At 40.1% G+C, this 20,365-nt stretch overlaps 1 protein-coding gene across 1 annotated transcript in view; it reads left to right on the plus strand.

The window, feature by feature from the left end:
- The window catches only part of LOC140359345 (uncharacterized), a 45,274-nt gene continuing 24,909 nt past the window's right edge, over positions 1 to 20,365 (plus strand). The window contains exon 1 of the mRNA XM_072444228.1: positions 1 to 301. Within this exon, the coding sequence (XP_072300329.1) occupies positions 235 to 301 (67 nt within the window). The 5' untranslated portion in view covers positions 1 to 234. The remainder of the gene's footprint in view (positions 302 to 20,365) is intronic.

The following is a 20,365-nucleotide window of genomic DNA, read 5'->3' on the forward strand; positions in this document are numbered from 1 at the left end:
AGCTCCGGAACCATCCGCGGCAGAGCGCACCGCACAGACACAATTACCCCCGCCTTCCACTTCCTCTCACCGGCTTCTCCTCCGCCGTGAACGCGCCGCCGCCTCCGCCGCCTCCGCCGCCTGTGACCCTGCTGCTGCACCTGGCTCTGGACCCGTACCTCCACAGCACAACCCGCCACACGGACACCTCCAAGCGGCTCGCCCTTCGCCCACAGCCCGGTACACCGTGTTCCCATGATGTCATACCTGTGGCTGCTGCTGCTTGCCTCGCTGCTGGCGGGAAACACCATTAAGGCTCAAGGTAAGCGCGTCAATTACAATTAGGACCTTGGACATAGAGCTAATCTCCGCCTTGCATCAATTAGCATCATATGAGCCGCTTTTCCCATTTCTTTGTCTGAAAATACCTGTCACCTGCGCGAAGCCAAACGGGAAAGTGTCTAATTTGTCATGACACCCCCAAACCCCAGTATCAGTCTGTATATCTGTCCATGATTTTCAGAATGATGACAAATTAAGACCCTTGCCATATTAACAATTTAAACAAACTATTATGTCTTTTGAAAGGGGAAAAAGTCCTCAACATGTTGCATATGAGCTAAAACCCATACATTTGTCTGTCTGACATCACCTTATGAAATACAGCCTCCATTTTGGTGCAAAAATGCCTAAAATGCCATTCTCTTCTTGCCACAGCAAATTGGCTGCACCAAACCACTTTAAATGACTGAGGCGTGTTTTACCTGTGCCTACTTGTCTAATAGGGTAATGTCATAAATCATTTATGGATCAATAAGTTTTTTTGGCCATCAGTACATTTATATATGTAGTTTTAGAAAAGATAATATGAGAACATTATTCAATTGAGAAATGTATTAAAGCCAAGTTATGCACATACAAAGAAGGCTTATTCATGGATTTCAGCTCCCTGGTTCCTGGTTTGAGCACTTTTTCCCATTCAAAAGGTGTAATAAAACCCATGGATAGGTTTAAGACACATTTTTAATTGTTATTTATCTTTCAAATTTTGATGCTAGTGCTTTTCTTAGCAACTGCAACGTTATAATTTACCAATTTTTGAAACAAATTAAGGTTCTCATATCTTACAACTTTAAAAAAGTCAATATAATGCAAGAATAATGGCCTTGCTAAATCAGACTTACAAACCAATATTCAACCTTCATTTGCATAGGTCATCGTCATCCTTTTACATCAGTCAATTACAATATTTGGAGTTTAAACAGGATTAAACCATTGAAACAACTTACACTAGGCCAATATCAAATGTTTTTTAGTAGGCTTAATATCTTGACCAAGAGTATGCCCTTGATATAAGATAGGCCTGTCTCAATGTAAAGGAATGTACATGCTTTTCTGCTTGGACAAGAACAAAGAACTGTCTCTGTTTGAACACCAATAGAAACAAGTTTTAACTCATGCAATATGCAAATATATATATACATTCCTCTCTACTTTCTTTTCCCCAATGAACCAACGCTGCAAACCCTTTGACCCAATCTTCTCTCAATTACGTACTTATTCCATATCATCCACTTTCCCTGGTTCAGTCTTGTGCCTTCTTCTTGTGGGCCCCAGCCCTACCCCGCGGCACATCCAGTGATTTCAAACAGACAATAAAACTCTCCAGCCTCAGAAAGCAAGAGCATGAAAGAAATAAAGGCTGTATTGAGGGGGAAGTTAGAGCCATGTTATAAAAGATATATGAGGCATAGCTGAGGCATGAGAAAATTCAGCATAGTAAAAAAGACGGTTGACGATTATAATTATGCATAAACAAACTGTGCAGTTTGGAAGTGAGGTGGCTCTACCGGTTTGTGCGTCTCTCTCGCCCTATAGTTTTATTACCTGGACGAGTGGGTGATTGTGTAAGTGTGGTGGGTGTGCACGCTGGAAGATGATTGGTGCGCTGGATCCTGCTCCTGTGTATGTGAGAAAGTCAGAAGAGAAGGGCTGAGAAAGTACAGTTCAAACAGTGAAAGTTGGGTTATTTTAAAGATCATTCAAGTAAAGTTGATTTGAAGGACATATATTATGCAAAATGGCATTTTGAGCTTATAGCCATGATATAACATTGTTCCATCATCAAAAACACAGCTGGAGTTTTATATAGCTTCATTCACAGTTATTTCATTATTCCTGTTTGCAAGCTTGTCTTCTCTGTTCCCTCTCTGAGCCTCAAAAAATACTTGGTTTCAAGTCCATAAATCATTGCCAGACTTGTTTTGAGCAACAGTCCTAATATTTTATCATTCTGAAACTCACTGGAATGTCTTTAACATGTTAAATAATGGAATACTGTCAAATTTAACCTGTACCAAAGGTATACATAGTTTATGGGGTTGTTAGCCTCAGATCCTTTTTGTGGTGATTATTGTTGTTGTAACACGACACAGTTGAACTCGTGGGCCTCGTAAGTAAGAGTCCCTCACCATCTCCCAGTTTGCAAGGAGGGAGATTTAGTTGTTTAGACAATTCATTGGTCGATAGCGCCTTTTTGGATTGACTGGCCAGGCCTTTTCACTTATGAAGTTGTTTTATGAATGCTGTTTCTCTGATGTTTTTTCTCAAGGTCCTAAACGTCTTAAGTGCTTTGACCAGTGCCACACCACACCCTCTTTTAGTCAATTAAACAAATCACAGGACATGTCTTTAGTCAATCAATAACTTATTTCGTCGACTACAGCCCTAGAAAGAGCCAGTCCATGGCATTTCATTGGTGAAAAACATCCCAAGTTACTACGCAACTACTATGTATCCAGGACATAAAATACCTGTAATGGAAACAAGATAAGATAAGATAAAAACGATAGATACCGTAGATGTGGATGTGGTACTTTTGGCTGCAGGAAAAAAAATAATAAAGAAATGGAATGGGTGACAGGAACCTAACCGACCGACTGTCAATGGCTGAACTAAAACAACAGCAACACAAAATGGAAAAAATACACATTTACCTTACACTGGAATAGATGGGGCCAATACATAAGGGGACATTTAACTGACATTTTATTGTTTTGTTTTGTTTTATTGGCTAATCCCTTGTCTTGTTCTGTTCTATTTGCTTGTAATATAAAAATGATCTGATAATTTGATATTTTTCTAAACATGTTTGACAAAGTGGACAACTCGGTACTTCAGACACTTCTCCCGTTACATAAGAAAATTAGGACTAACTTGAGTAAAAGTGTAGTTACATTGTGGAGGACGAGAAGTACAGGGAGTGTCTCTGTAACCAGATCCATCTCCAGCTGTAGACAACACCCAACAAGGGCCCGTGTCTGCTCCCCCAGGTCCGAGAGCGAGCGAGGGGAGGGCTGAGGGCTGAGGTGAGGAGGAGGTAATGTACAGAACATGTGGGAGTATACAGCAGGCTCATTAGGAGTGAGAGAAAGCCATCAAAGCCAAGGTCGCTGATGTATACCAGGTGGGCTCGTGTTTACACCTCAGCACAGCCATTTTAAATAACTCTGTGGAGTGTTAATGATGGGATGTAGTGTGTAGAAGTCACCAGCAGGGGGAGTAGAGGGCAAATGTAAGAAAAAAGTTACTAAAGTAGGGTTATGTTATGTATTTAGTGCCATGGATCTGGTTCATTTAGTTATTGAACGAGGGCTGCACAATATACCGCATCAAGTATCAAAGATGCAATCATTGATATAGCAAAAAACGAAAGCCGGTTTGAGCCTCACCCGAGAACATGTTCATTCTGTTGTGTTCCTCCTTGAGCTAAACACTAGGGGCGGTTCTACTCACAGTAATGTGTAAATCAATCAATTCAAACTAGATTTTAATACTAAATGCTGCTTGATACCAGTTTCCCCATTGTGGGACAAATAAAGGCTTATCTTATCTTATCTTGTATTAGTGAACACAGGGCTGTTGACCTCCAGAGAAAATAAGCTCTACACAGACTAAAAAGCCGCCCAGAGAATCTGTGTTGACTTATTGGTCACATGAACATTTGATATTTTACACAAATCGATCTACTTTGTAGCATATTTTAGCCGAGAGACTTTTCCCTCTTTCTCAATTTAAAACAACAGAATTCTCACTGGACCGATTACAATGAAAGTGGTTATCACGTGGGAAAAAGAGGGAAAAGTGGGCGGGCCAAAATAAGTTCAATAGAAAGATCTTCTTCAGGGGTCCTGCTTTAGTTTATATAAAACATGAAGCACATATCAGTCTTTAATGCCCAAAGTGGCTCATTTTATCCATTGTCAAGGCAATTAAAGCTGTGTAGACAGTTTCCCCGCGCAGCATCAAGGCTAATTGACATAAGCGTATTGTTTGTTCAAACAGGGCGCGCTGTTATGTCAACACACCTCTGCTATAGTTTACTCAGCCGCTCTGACGCTGGAGCCCTGATTGAGACCAGTGTATTCTGCACTCAGCACCCAGGAGACGTAGCAACAGTGCAACAGTGGTCCAACCAGTTTACGACCAAGTCCATGGCTTTGTACAAGGGATTCTGCCCACTGGGGATGCTCAATATATCAAGTTTATTTTATTTTATTTTATTTTATTTATCCTGGCTTGGTTCTTGTGTAGACCTGATTCAGCCATATTGATAAAGTTACCCTATAGATAATGATACTGTTGTGGAAACATGCACTAAACTTCAATTAGCCACACAACAATTATGCTGTTCCATTGTTACAACTGCAATCCAAACAAAAGAAGCTAGCCATTATAGCATTAGTCACAAATTGCATGTTTTAAAGCAAGGCAATGTTTATTATGTAAATTGCCGATGAGCCACGACTCTGCTCTGACGCAGTGGTACTTTCCCATTGTCCCATTTATTAGCAGTGGATCTGAGGCTGGACCTAACGTTGGCATGAGCTACTCGAGTGACAAGAGATGTATTTGTGTTATGCAAATGTAAGGTTTATCACCACAAGATAAAGTTCTTCAACTGATACAAATTGCCTCGAAGAGATGAAAACAGATAAACTTGGAACTTGGATGTGGAAGAGCACAATAGAAAGTTACACCAAACCACAAATTAATAAAAAAAAAAAAAAAAAAAAATAGAGTTTTCCTGAAATAAATTGTATTTATTAACATTATTATTTGTTATACTAGATAATACTGAATAGAGGAAATGTACTGGTACCAATGACCAAGTATTGTTCAAGTACAGGTACTAGAAACTCTGAGGGCTTGTCCAGTGCAGAGGGCGTGTCCGGGGCAGAGGGCGTGTCCGGGGTAGAGGGCGTGTCCGGGGCAGAGGGCGTGTCCGGGGCAGAGGGCGTGTCCGGGGCAGAGGGCGTGTCCGGGGCAGAAAGCTTGTGGACAAGAAAGAGCAGATGGAAATGTTCACAAAAGTTTGTTGTCCCCGCCAAGCAGCAACAAGCAGCAACTCGCCGCCGTAGATAAGGATCAAAACCCATAACTTCTGTCTCCTTGAAGTATCTTCCCTTTTCATTTTCAATTTTATGCGTTGTTTTTAATAAACGGCGGCGAGGCAACAGCTCGTGTGACGCCTTCTGACTGAAAAATCATCATGAATTTATCGCCCGTAGAAACTACAAATGAACACCAAGGTCCTCCAATGTAGTGTTTTAGACAATACAAAAGTTGAAAAAAGTTTATCATTCATTATTTTCCTTTTTCAGTCTCAATTAGCCTCGACTTCACTTCAATATGCAAATGAGTGACAAAAGACATACAGCATGTATTTTGATCTCTTGTTATCTCATGTGCTATGAAGACTTCAGTGGACAACATTAAACTGAGCATGAATACACAATGCCTAAAACGCATAATACGATATGATATTTCAACAAATATGATATTACAACAAACTAAATGTACTGTATCACAACAACTCATAGGTTCTCCATCTGACAGAAATGTGTTGTTTTTTTAAATGAAAAGGCAGCTATTATTTATTCTTTTCCTCTTAATATTGGTTTTGTTAATATTAAGCTTATTAGTAAATCATATTAAGGTATGCATATTTTAAGATCAATATAACTGAAATGATTGTGTCAAAATTATATTAAAATATTGCAATACATTTAAAAAAAAAAAAAACCTTTTTCCCTACCTATTGTTTGTCTGTGACTGTTTGATCTAATTTCTTGTATAGAAAACTTCTCCTATTCTCAAATTTAACTCACTTAAATAACTTTAACAGAATAAACAAGTGTTAGTCAGAACTGTAGAATTCCAATAAATTTAAGAATTTCATGAATGTCTACATCCAAATGCAAATGCTACAGTCGTTATGACCTTTTGTAGCAGATTTGGGCAAAGTTTCCTTTTGGAATCCATTAGTTCTTAAGTCTACAGTAAAAGCAAGACAATCTTCCCAGGCTTTCTGAAATAAGAGTTTTATATGAAATCCAAAACCATTCCGTAGCATCGGTGCACAGCAGAATCCGGTCTCCCGTCTTTCAGTCGGATCTCTCAGGGGAGCCATTGGGAGGTGTGTTTGAAAGTGATTTGCGTAAAGAGCACTTGTGTCCCAGTAACAGACAATAGCGTGGCGGGCTGAGGCTGGACGCACAAACACACACTCATGTTCACCGGTGTAACGTTACGGGGCAGAACTGACATGCACCTACTGGTCTCACCCCTCATTCTGCTCTTAGAGATCGCCCAAACAAACACCAAACACCAAACTCCAAACAGAGGGCAGATTACAGATTGCACTGGCTCCCACTCTCAGTTCGCATACCTACCATATATTTATAGTTTGGGGACCCGAGGCTTGTATAATTTAACTCAATGTGACATGTAGGAACCTGTTCAGCAGGTATTTTAGCAAATGCTCACACGATCTAAGCTGTTGTTTTCTTTTTCAATCAGAACTTACAGTCAAATCATTGCAACTTTTCCCACGTGTGTTGCTTCTTGTCCATGTTTTACGTAATAGTTTAGTCTATTCACCTTATTCCGGAACCCCTTCTGGGCACCGCCATCATTGATCTATTGTATTAGTGAACACAGAGCGGCCGACCTCCAGAGAAAATAAGTTTTACACAGACTAAAAAGCCGTTTTCGAGGCGCCTTGGAAATCGTTGCATTGTTGACTTGTTGGTCACATGAACATCGGATATTTTACACAAATAAATCTACTTTATAACATATTTTAGCAGCGGGACTTTCCCCTCGTTCTCCATTTAAACCAACGGAGTTCCCGCTGGACAGGAAGTGCCAATACAACAAAAGTGCAGATCACGTGGGAAAAAGAGGGAAAAGTGGCGCACTAGGGTCAATACAACTGGATTGCTATCTTTGTCTTAATGGACAAGGTTTCACTGTAACACGCATCAGATTCTGTTTTAATTTTGAAAAGTGGCTTTGTGACGAGTGGCTAGAACTCCACATGTGCCACTCAGAGCCTTTCAATAACAGTCAGTTGAAAATAGGTATGGAAATCAGTTTGACAGTGTGATATGTGGTGTCAATCATCAAGATGAGAATAGAATTGAGATATATTTGTACACTAATCTTTTCAATGGAATTTCCGATTGTGTGATAACAGTCTCAGTCAGAAACTTGGACGCAGACCAAACACGTGAGTTTTATTGTCCTGTTGGATGAGCTGTTTACCAAGCTATGAAATTAAATGTCTCCAGGAAGAATTCTGTTTTTCCAAGTAGATGATGACTAAAAATATACATAATTACACAATGATGGCCTCAAATAACCTCATGTGAAACTCTCAAATACCGTAGAGGACATTTTCATTTCCTTTTGATTTTTTTCAATTGTGCTTAAAGGGGCAATATGTAGAACATGATAAAGCAATAATAACTGAATTACACTTTTGAACACCAGATCCTCTTGTGCACATTTCTAGATCACCATTCTTATTTCCTCTGAAGGGTGTGTCCAGGTCTCCCCTGTATGGTAATGAGGGATCCACCCATACCACGCGTGACCCTTCTGAAATCGTGCCTGTGAACTGCGCCAGGGGCCTGCACTGCCTGCCTGTAGATACACTGGCAGTCCATGATTCTTTATATTAAAAGCCATATTTATTTGTCTTTAGTAAGAATCAATAAAATGTAATCAATAATTCAGATTGATCAAGATGAGGATAAATGTACCCATATTTTTAGTACGTATAGTAGAAAATGCTAGTATCTCAGCAATGACATTTTGTGTGTTCTAATTTATATGGAAAACAAGTTGATTCAGTAAAAGATGCTCCTGTTCAGTGACTTAAAACTGCTTAGCTTAATATAGGGATTTACATTTCTCATGTAGCATTGTTTATTTTAATTGAATTTATAATGATGTGAACACCTGGAAAGAAAAGTAAGTTGCTTCATTTACTTTATTGCAATTTGCTGATACAGCCTGTATCAGCAAATTGCAGGCTTTGACAGTTTTGTCGTGTTCTGATAAGTTTCACTATAGCTTGTTGTCAAAGCTACTCCTCTGCTCCTGCCTGCTCCTCTCTGCTCCTGTCTGCTCCTGCCTGCTCCTCTCTGCTCCTGCCTGCTCCTCTCTGCTCCTGTCTGCTCCTCTCTGCTCCTGCCTGCTCCTCTCTGCTTCTGTCTGCTCCTCTCTGCTCCTGTCTGCTCCTCTCTGCTCCTGCCTGCTCCTCTCTTCTCCTGTCTGCTCCTGTCTGCTCCTGTCTGCTCCTGCCTGCTCCTCTCTGCTCCTGTCTGCTCCTGTCTGCTCCTGCCTGCTCCTGTCTGCTCCTGTCTGCTCCTGCCTGCTCCTGTCTGCTCCTGCCTGCTCCTCTCTGCTCCTGTCTGCTCCTGTCTGCTCCTGTCTGCTCCTGCCTGCTCCTCTCTGCTCCTGCCTGCTCCTGTCTGCTCCTGCCTGCTCCTCTCTGCCCCTGCCTGTTCCTGTCTGCTCCTCTCTGCTCTTGCCTGCTCCTCACTGCTCCTCTCTGCTCCTGTCTGCTCTTGCCTGCTCCTCTCTGCTCCTGCCTGCTCCTCTCTGCTCCTGTCGGCTCCTGCCTGCTCCTATCTGTCCCTGCCTGCTCCTGTCTACTCCTCTCTGCTCTTGTCTGCTCCTGCCTGCTCCTCTCTGCTCCTGTCTGCTCCTGTCTGTTCCTCTCTGCTCCTGTCTGCTCCTCTCTGCTCCTCACTGCTCCTCTCAGCTTCTGTCTGCTCCTCTCTGCTCCTCACTGCTCCTCTTTGCTCCTGTCTGCTCCTGTCTCCTCCTCTCTGCTCCTGCCTGCTCCTCACTGCTCCTGTCTGCTCCTGCCTGCTCCTGTGCCTCCTGTGTTACTCAACATGTGACAGCCGCTGGGACAGTTTGACAGGACACTGTGATATGTTCTGTTAGAGCACATGAGGGTGCAGCTATTGTGGAAAGAGATCTTGTCTAGTTTGTTTGGATTTGCAATCACTCTTCTGACTTCATAATTCTGAGATATTTCGTGTATTTCAGAACATGTTAGTAGAGGTCTAACTATAGCATTAGCAGGTTTGAAACAGAATAAAATCCCATCGAGATGGACAATGTTTAGCTGAAAACTTAGACCTGAATAATTGTAGCCTTTGTTGTTGTTTTTTTCACTCCCAGAGCCCCAAACCAGACCAAATACATACTCAAATTCCAGAGTCTCAAAGTCCCATGAAGCAATGACAAACAATTTATCATTCAAATAGAAAATTAGGTTGGTTGACTAAATGGACATAACATTTTCATAGACAAAGGACATATTGTCCTGACCTAGAGCCTTGAGTGTCCCTGTTAGAGGCTGTAATAGGGCTCTTTCTTCAGGCTTTGGCTCTTTCTTTTTAGTAGATTTGTTTCAATTCAATTCAATGTATTTTTGTGATGCCTAAAATCACAACAGGAGTTTCCTCGGGTGGAAACAGTTCTGTTCATTTGCCGTCAGGGCTCATGTGACAACATGTGACCGTGTAGTTGCTCTGAGGGACGTCCAGGAGTGTGGTTGAGGTTGTTGGTGTTGAGGTCTGACCTGAACACTTGACCTGCTCTAGTGAGTTTACACTGCAGCGTCCAATGTCCAGTGTTTTTGCGGCATGTCCGGAGCTTCTGCCTTCAAACGCACAGGCGTCCAACTCAGGGTGACCGGCGTGAAATGGTTGCTGTGGTCTGAACGCAGCTTTATGAGGGCATCACCAGTAGCATCAGCAGATCTGTCTCCAACTCTGCTCTCCCAATGTACTTCTGCTGCTTCCAGATAAATATTACAAAAGTATATTGTTCATCATGTATATAAGTATATAAGATGAATAAACAGAAACTTTAGAAATTAAATAAATCACTTAAAATGTTATTCAAAGCCAAATATAACAAAAATACTTTCAATACAGCTAAAAAGCCTGTGACTAGACTAGTTTTCAGAACTGTATCACTTACTATGAATAAAGCACTCCCTCCTGTCCATCCTCATCCACACGGCTCATTGTCTTCCTCACAGCAGGCCCTATTATGTACACATTTTTGTCATTACAGTAAAAATTACAGCTTTGGTTGAATGACTGCAAAAATATGACACAAAGGCAAAATGGTGCATCTACTTTATAAAATGAATAAAAAACATGCTTAAAATGACCTAGAACAAAAAAACAAATAAAAGTGCTAAAGGTTCGCTCACTTACAAGCTGGACTCAGGTTTTGCATGTTGTTTACATTACAAACGGTGATTCAAATATGGTTTTGGCCACACTGTTGCGCTCCATAAAGGTGTTCCATAAACAAGCACTTTCTGAAACCAAGGCCGTTTTTAAATATGGAAGAGATAAGGTAAGTGCAAAAGAGCGGAAAAGTGCCTCCTCCAATTTTCAAAAACATTGTATTTTAATGGGATTTTACCCGATTTCTGCTCAGTTGAGTGAAAGCACAGATGCATTGTAAAAGCAGCTCTGGGGATCAAAACTGTGTGCTTCTGCGTCAAATTATAAAGCGTTTTATCGTCCAACAACTGGGAAGTACTAGCAACCAAACTACTCTGAAAGTTGTAAAAAGCACTTTGAGCATGAACACAAACTCATCATGTTGACTAATTACTATGATACTATGAATGCACTAGAAAAGTGAGGAAGAACTTTGGAGTTTTGCTAACAGTTCAAATTGAACCGAAATGTGTGTGCTCACAGCTTATGGATGTGTAGCAACGAAGCTGTACATGAGCTGACCACTGGGGACAGTAGTGAACACATCTACAAAGGGGAAGCTGTAAAACAAATTTGTCCTTTTCTCATCCAATTTTCTTGGCTCTTTTCCAACAAATTGTATCACTCCCATGGGCACCTCCATGTTTGTTTTTCTAGTTGCACTTTTTCTTCCATTTTGGTCAATTCTCTAACCTCCATAACACATCCTTGACATTAGAAACAGTTGGAAATATATATGAAGTTACAGCAACTACGCAAACGCACAAAGCTTTGTACAAAAAAAGTACAAAAAATGGAGCATAAATGAGCCTTTAATAGCACAGTATTTAGAACATTGTAAACCCACTATGTCACTGCTCTGTCCTTAAACAGCATTACTAGCTGTGGAAGGTGTAGTTTGATTAGTTAGTGCAAAGTATTGGAGCTTTCAAATTGGTTAATAAATGAAAATGATGGATTTGCTGTTATTCAACCTCTGTTAATGTATACATTCTGCATTAGATATGTATTGTTATTGACCATTAAATATTCCTCTTGTAACTCTGCTTTGGCACCTCATGTTTTAGAACTTAAAATCACACACTGAAAACCTCACATAACTTTGGTTTTAGCACTCCGTCTACTGGCAGCAGAGGGAATTATCATGGGGGAAGTAAACAACAGCTAGCTTGTCCTGATATGATGAACGTGATTTGAGGCAGAGATGCGCAGAAGGAATCTGGTGATCTCTTGTGGACTTAAAAACAGCACAGGAGACCTCCAGATCACAAATCTGGGAAATTTGAAAGCAAGGCTCCGGTTTGTTAGGCTTGGAGAAGGAACCGAGAAGATGAACACGATTAATGAAACAAGCTAAAAGTTTTTGGTCAAGTTATAACAACAAAAAAAGTCTAGAGGGACAAAAAACAACCAAAGTTATGATTTACTACAAATGAAGTGCTGAATTTGTGAAATGTGATTGGATGGGTTTGCAGCGCCTGAATGGCACCTATACAAGTGGCCTAGTGGAATTTCACTTGTACACACAGATGGAAGGAATGATTTCAGGGAGTTATGTAATCCTATCTGACATACCTGTCAAGTATATGTTTTGTTTTGGTCGTTAAGTGTGGGATTAAACATGCGGGCAAGCTTTTTAAAATATGTTCTGGCTAAAAGTTACAGCTCTATTGGTCTGAACACCACCACATATTGATATTGATATTGAGATATAAAGCATTTTTGATAATAAGCTATTTATTCAGTATTCAGGTTTTGCATATCTTCAAAACAACATTCACAATATGATCAACATTTTGAAGATCTGCCCACTTCTTCCAGACACTGGGAGAATATGCAAAAGAAAAAGAACATACTCACAAAAAACAAACTAGGTGCAGGAAGGATTTTTCAAACAAACAATAATTTCCCTTACCTAACCACACATCTGTTTGGCAGCAGGAGAAAACATGACAGAATCTCAGTGGAAACACTAATGGCTGGGCACGTAGAGTGGGCAGCGTCCTTGTCCACACTTGTAACAGATAATGTTGGGGTTAGAGCAGAGATGGACTGTTCCAGGAAGTCTCCACTTTTGCTGACGTCATCTGGGACGGAGCCGGGATGTTTGGTCTGGTCTGTGTGATCTCATCAATGGACTGGCTTTGTCTCCATCTTGAACGCTATACTTGCTTCAATAATGGATGATGCAAAGCACAACTATTAGAACTTTTATATAGTGCAAAGGATCAAATAAAAAATAAAAAAAGAGTACCGGTAGTATTTTTTTTCCAGTCTTCTTTTGTATCCGTCTCTATTGCAAAGTCAGTTTTCCCATTTTGTAAATCACCAAAATGATTTCAGCCCAGTCCTTGACATTCGATTCCGTCCCTGTCATCGACCTCCTTGTCATAGCTTTTTTTGCCGTGGCCAAAAGTACTTCGCACAAGAATCCATCTATCGTTTCCATTGTTGGAGTTTTACATCCCAGATACATAGTTTTAAACTAAAATGGAATGTCAGTGTTGAAGGCTGTTTCTCCAACATCCAGTATTTCCCTGTGAATAATGTGCACAGGGAATAATGTACATTTTAAACTTGGTCAAAAGCCTTAACATTTGAGTGATACGAATCCCATGTTTGCAGAAGTTTAACTGCGCGGCTCGCACTCCTCAACTGCACCTACTTTGCATATTCCCATGTCGTACCTTGAATTCAAATTGAGGAAGGAAGGAGTGGAGGGTCAAACCTGTTTCTGGATCATTCTATACTCTCCCTTTTTCAAAACCGAACAGACTGAAAAGGATAGTTTCTCCCCTGTGTCCTAACTTTGTCTCTATGTTGTCCTGCTTCAGACCCAGTTTAGTTTGTCTACTGAATAAATAAGACAAGATATTTTATTGTTTGCAGATGAAATGCTTTTACTTTAATAGTAATTGTCATTGCGATTTGCAATTTATGACCATTCAAATCATCGATTACGATTAATCTTGCAGCTCTGATTGATATTCTCTGTAAGTACTTTTTGATTTCCTCTTCCTTACAGTTTTAGTCCTGGTTTGGTCAGTTAGTAGTAGAACATCAAACCAGTTTCGAGATTGTTCAAAACTCTTCCTCATTCAAAACGGAACACAATGTAACAGTTGACAGTTGCTCCCACATGTGTTAACTTGAGCGCACATTGCAGTTTGGTGGGACAATAGCGTGTTCGGATGAGTCACCAGCCCTGCAGGAGGAGGTGGTGGTGGGGTAGAGGAAGCTCCGGAGGGTTGAGAGTCTCCAGAGGAAGGACAGAAAAGCTAGATGTCAGCAATGATCCACTAACTCAAAACAGGTCTCAACTTAAGGGTGGAAACGTGTCTGTAGAGTTCCCATGCTCTCCGGCAGAGTTGCATGAAGTTCAGTGGCAGAAGAAGTACTCCAAAGTAAAATACAAATACAGGAGCAAAAGTTTCATGTGAAAATTCTACATTTGTAAAACTATTGAAGTACCAAAGGTAAAAAGTTATGTAGATGTTGGATTTTGATAAATGCAGAACAGAACAATATGCAGAAATATGCATTGTGGTTTTTTGACTATAAATGAGTGTTGTCATGTTATCAAAATGTCATACTCGCTGTTGATACTAAGCAAAAGACTTGATACTTCATATCAATCTCAATACCACAAGGATAATAAACCACTACTTTTTTCAACAATGATATTGACTGTGTAGATATATCAAGATCTACTTTAATGAGTATCCAGTTATTAGTCATTCTAGATTTAGTACTGATGTTTATGGGCATGGATTTAAAAAAGATTATTGTACCGGAACATTAAAACACGAAAGATAGTTTGTTGAAGTTGAAGTGAACCTGCTCTATGTGAAGCACAGATATGGAAATAACCCTGAAGCCAGCTGCATTTGTCTTCAGAGCCACATGACAACTTTAAGAGCACAGCTTTAAGATTGAACAAAACCAGAAATTTACCTCACATACTATGTTAGTCCTCCAACTAGTTACTCCTGCTTCCAGGTCAGAGACGGATCCCTGGGCACTGTAGTTTGTCCACTGATCCCAATCCAAACATTTGAAACAGTGTTTTTTGGGTCGTTTCTTTAAGATGACCCAATTAAATACAAATAGACATAAACTGAACATGTCGGTGTAATCCCTCATTCGTCCAGGCGTGTTCCATAGTAGAAAAAGCTTCAGTTGTAGTCATCTGGACTCAGTTTGAAAAAATAGACGTTTCGACTCTCATCCAAGAGTCATTGTCAATAAAAGAATTTAGATCGAGAACTCCGATATTAATACTGTTCTGTGGTAAGACCCGCCCATTGGGAGGAGCCTTCCTGAAGTAGAAAGAGTTGTTTGTTTCAACAGAAACTCCCCCTTGTATCTACCGAGCTAGCCTATTCAGAATCTTAATGGGCTATTAGAAACCTCTTTGTCTTTGTGAGACCCTGGCTCAACCACCCTGAGTACCTGATTAGCATCTGAATGTCCTTTACCTTTCCAGGGGTTCAGAATCCCATTATAAATAACAGGAAGATGAAACCTAAGCCCTCCATTTCTATTTAAAGAAGGTCTTTCTTTTTTAACAAAAATAGCTTCCTTGACTCCTCTTTCAAACCATCTTTTCTCCCTGCTTAAAACCTTCACCTCACCGTCTTCAAACGAGTGATTAGAGGCTTCAAGATGGAGATGCACGGCGCTCTGTGGACCTGAACTTGTATTTCTTCTGTGCTGATAAAGCCTCTTGTGTAGAGGCTGTTTCGTCTCACCTATGTAACGTTCTTTACAACTTTCTTCACTGCATTGGATCGAATAAACTACATTGCTCTGTTTTTGAGTCGGCAACTTGTCCTTTGGGTGAACCAGTTTTTGTCTTAAAGTGTTTCCTGGTTTAAAATAAACAGGGACTTCGTGTTGTCTAAAAATTCTCTGCAGTTTTTCCGACAGGCCAGACACATAAGGGATAGAAACACCCTTCCTTCTCTGTTCAGTTTCCCTTTTGTCCTGCTTCTTGGTTCTCTTCACTCTGTTGAGAGCCCAAGTGGGGTAACCACAGGCTGAGAGGGCATTTCGGACATGTTTTTCCTCTTTCTTCTTGCCCTCTGAGCTGGTGGGCACACCTTGAGCTCTGTGTTGTAAGGTTCTGATCACACCCAGCTTATGCTGTAGTGGGTGGTTGGAACCAAAGAGCAAATACTGGTCCGTGTGTGTAGGTATATAGGAAACCTACACACACGGACCAGTATTTGCTCTTTAGCTCGGTAGATACAAGGGGGAAGTTTCTGTTGAAACAAACAACTCTTTCTACTTCAGGAAGGCTCCTCCCAATGGGCGGGTCTTACCACAGAACAGTATTAATATCGGAGTTCTCGACCTAAATTCTGTTATTGACAATGACTCTTGGATGAGAGTCGAAACGTCTATTTTTTCAAACTGAGTCCAGATGACTACAACTGAAGCTTTTTCTACTATAAACTGAACATCCAAAGAAACACAATCTAGCACATTTGAATGAAAGTAAAGGTCCCATTTGTCTGTCCAAATGTCATATGGACTTAATGCCTGTCACTATGTCAGTCCAGTTCTTGATCGTTTATGTGCTTTGTACATAGTTCTTCAATTGAGAGGAATTGCAATGTCAAAAACAGTGCATTGTCAATTTCAGTATAATATTTATGAGCAACAGGACAGTCCCAGAAGACTTGATACTGGTTTGCCTCCTGGCTGCAACAGTTTCTCCAACAGTTAGCCTTTCCTTGTGAATAATGGGCTCTTGTTGTTTGGGAGAGTCTGGAATAGATTGAGAAATCTGGGGGAAAACATAATGTTTGTAGTTTCAATCCTTTGCCTTAGTATGGAATCAGCGTCCTTTTTTCAAGATCTTTCTTTATAGTGGAGAAAAGAGGAGTATAGTTCTTCTCTAAGATTGTTGACAATTCTTTATAGAGGACAACACCTAAATAGGTCACCAATAAGAGAGAATGTCAGTTTTTGTGTACATTCAGTTTGTATCCAGACCAATATCATGAAGGAAATTCATCACTAGGCATGGAATTAGGTATGGGGCGTGCCAGAAAAAGTTTGAGAAGCTCTGCCTTAGTAACCTTATTTCACACGCACTAGGCAAGTGTGAAAGCAACCGTTCAACATATTTGGGTTTGTTTAATGACTTAAAACTCTTTTAACTTCAAAACATTAAACTAGCCTGTTGTCTTATTTCTTCACAGCCAAATTCCCCCTCGTTTCTTACATCATTGCTCTTTGTCCTGCCACATACTGTCTTTCATATAGAATTACAGCCTTTACCGCGCTTGAATGACGCCACTGTTTACGTTAGCGATGCTGCTATCTCCGCGCGGCTACTCCCCCATGTTATCCTATAGACATCATTAGCGTCACGTTAGCCCTGTATCTTACGTCATTTTTGCTCTTATTAGTCTCGTTGTTGTCCGACATCAACATCATCTCCCCTGAACGTCCTTGGAGCGGCTCCGGCTAATCTGATCCAGAAGCTGAAGTTGGCAGGCTGAGGAAAAGTGTTGTGCGTGAACATGTGGTTGTGTTTTTGGACTGCGAGGGTGGAGCAGGTCCTCGTGTACAGGTTCAGATCCATTTTGGGCATGGTTTTGTCCTATTTTATCCTGGATTTAGTCTTAGTTTAAACTTTATTTAGTCCAGTGGCTCTCAAACCTTACATACTAAGTACCACCTAAGAAAACATTTACCTTTCAAAGTACCACCAGCTCACAAACCAGACTAATCCAGTCTGCCGTTGGGCGAAACTGGGTTTTAAATAACTACGACATTGCTCCAGTAGTCCTAACCAAGAATTTACCCAAAGGTGGACAAAAAATGAGCTTGTGCATCCACCGGCGGTACATGTACCATAGTTTTAGAAACACTGGTTTAGTCCATTCTCACCTGATTTGTTTCTGTTTTAGACTTTTCTGATTCAAGCTGGTTAAGGCCGATGTGTATTGAAACGAGATTCAAAATCTGACCTCTCCTGAATAGTTTTAGATTGCTCCTGATTTATATCTCATACATTGTATTATCTAAAACAAGATCATTGTATTCCTTAGTATTCGCAGCACTAGTTAGACCAGCACTAGTTAGACCTTGTTTAGACCTTGTCTAGAACTGACTTGGGTAAATTGGTCCTGTTCTGGTCCTGTTATAGTGCAGGTTTTGGGCTGGGTTTGTTGTTTTATGTTGCACCATATTGCCAAAGTAAGTTTTTAACTCTCATTCACTGACTAGAGTCCTTGTTCGGTCCCACCCAGGTTTGGACTGGTTAGGTCCTAGTTTAGCCCTTGTTTTGTCTTGGTTTATACATTTTAGTCCTGGTTTAGCCCTGTTTCATTTCCAGTTTAGTAATTCACTGTAAGCATATTGGAAAAATAGCATTGCCTGTACTTCTGAGACCTCGGGGCAGTGTATCTATAGCAGAGGTGGTTAGGAAGTGGCACAATGATAGATGAGAACACAATGTACTTTGGAGAGAGAGATAGAGAAAAAAGAGGGCAGATTTCTTTGCGTGTGTAATTGGATGGATAAACTGGAAAAGGACTATATAAGCACCGTATATTGTAAAACAAGGGAAAACATTTTGAAAGGAATTTAACCATGAACTTCATTTCATGGGACATTTAGTACATTTGATTGAACATTGTATTTGCAGTAACTAGTATTTGTGATTTACCAATTCATATTGCAGTTCAGGCCTTATCTGAGGTAAAGATAAGTTAAAGGGGCTGTACTCTGTTAGTAACTGCACTGTGCACATCTAGTCAGACAGAGGAAAGTTGCGGTCACATGTTTCACGAATGACTCCGCAAAGCCACAGGATAATGACGTAATTGCTAGCATACATTTGTGAATTAGCAGTAATTAGCATTTTATTGCTTTGTTGGAAAAGCTTGTGTATAGTGTGAGGAACAACATGTTTTAATGTAAAAAATGTATGATATAGTTAATATAGAGTTACATAAAGAGCACTACTATTTCTTTTTTAAGCATGAAACAACAAAAACAAACAGAGAAAAAAAAGCTGTTCTGCTAACAGACTCCTGTGGGTCATCCAGACACAAAGTTTGCGTGATTAAAATAATGTTTACATTGAAAACATGTTACGTTTTGGGTGTTCCCTCATCAGGATTGTTGTTAGCACTCCATCTATCGGCTTTAATTACTTTACCTTAATTAATTACTATGGCGAAATAAATAAAAGATAGCTTGCCCCGACATTCTAATGTAAGCATGCAGTTGCGATGAACGTGATTTTAGGCAGAAATGCTTAGAACGAGTCTGGTAATGATTTATAGATTTAAAAACGGCTCAGGAGATCCCTGGATTTCTACCTTTTGAGTGTTTCAGAGAAGGATCAGAGATGCTAAATACAACTCGAGCTACGGTTTTGATGAAGGAACGATGTTATAGCATGGTTAAAAGCTCAAAAAAGACAAACTCACTTTTTGCTATATGTGTCAAATGCTTTAGTAATCCTGCATCCAGTCTGTGTCCCTCTGCAGAGCTCCAATACCTTGTTGCACTGCATAATAAAATCAAATTAAAACGCATCACAACACAGCTTTCAAATTGGAATCACTCTTTAGACAACTACTACTTTAAACTCTTCAACCGAAACGAGTGGGCACAGGACAGTGAGCAGATCGAGAGTACGTAATACCAGCACTATTGCAGTTTGAGATAGTCCTGACCAAAAAGCCTAAACATGCCATTATACAGAATCTAATCCTTTCTGCTTCAGTGCTGAAGAATGCCCTGTTATCTGCTCTAAAGTGGAGATGATAAGACTACACACCTACCCATCAAAACAAGAAAACAAACCCTTCTGCACGTCCAATATACAGTGCATCCGGAATGTATTTCCTTTTGCCACATTTTGTTATGTTACAGTCTTATTCCAAAATGATTCAAATTTGATTTGCCTTAAAATTCTACAAACAATGACAACTTGAAAGAAGGTTTTTAGAATTTTCAGCTGGGGTAAGAAAACGTTACACATGCAATATGTGAATTAAATCCCAACAGTTATTTTATTACTTGGTTTACGAATTTTTAAAAGAAATATATTGAACAGGCGGACAAAATATAAATATAAATATAATTTCAAACGATTTTTTCTTCATATTAACATTATAATTCAAGGAAATATGGCGACATTCAGGAAAAATATAAATGTCAAAGAACACATTTGATGAATTTGGCACCGAAGTCTCTGAGTACGAACAGCGGAGTTGACATTTCAACAGCATCCACTGTCATCGCTGCTGCTGCTGGTGATTTCCATGACATCGCGGTCATGTCGGGCAGGTGTCTGTTTAGTATATCTCCAACTGTATCATTCCGATCACCACTTGCATATTTTTTTCAAGACGATATGACCTCCAGTTAGTACGGTTATGCGAAACCACACTGGCCCATGGAGCGCCATGCTGGCCACAGTGGTGTCGCCATTTTAAATACCCATCACAGTGTTTCCCCCAGGATTTCAGAAGGGCGTAGTGGGATTTAAAAAAAAAGGGCAAACCTTCCTACAAAATGGGCACATACTCCTTAAAAGAGGCATACAAACAAATAAAGAATAATATAACTTTATCAACAACAATGTATTTATTTACATGCTATATTTGTGGTGGGTAGTGCAACAAGTCAAAAAAAGTGAAAAGTCAATAAATTTAATTTATTGAGTGCCTTAGTGCTGTAAATTTGGTGACCCTAAATCCAATTATAAAAAAGTTACTCAAGATTTATATCCATAATTCATTTATTTA

The sequence above is a fragment of the Eucyclogobius newberryi genome, unplaced genomic scaffold, assembly GCF_026437365.1.
Source record: "Eucyclogobius newberryi isolate DKJ021-1_F unplaced genomic scaffold, fEucNew1.0.hap1 SCAF_14, whole genome shotgun sequence".
NCBI classification, from domain to species: Eukaryota; Metazoa; Chordata; class Actinopteri; order Gobiiformes; family Gobiidae; genus Eucyclogobius; species Eucyclogobius newberryi.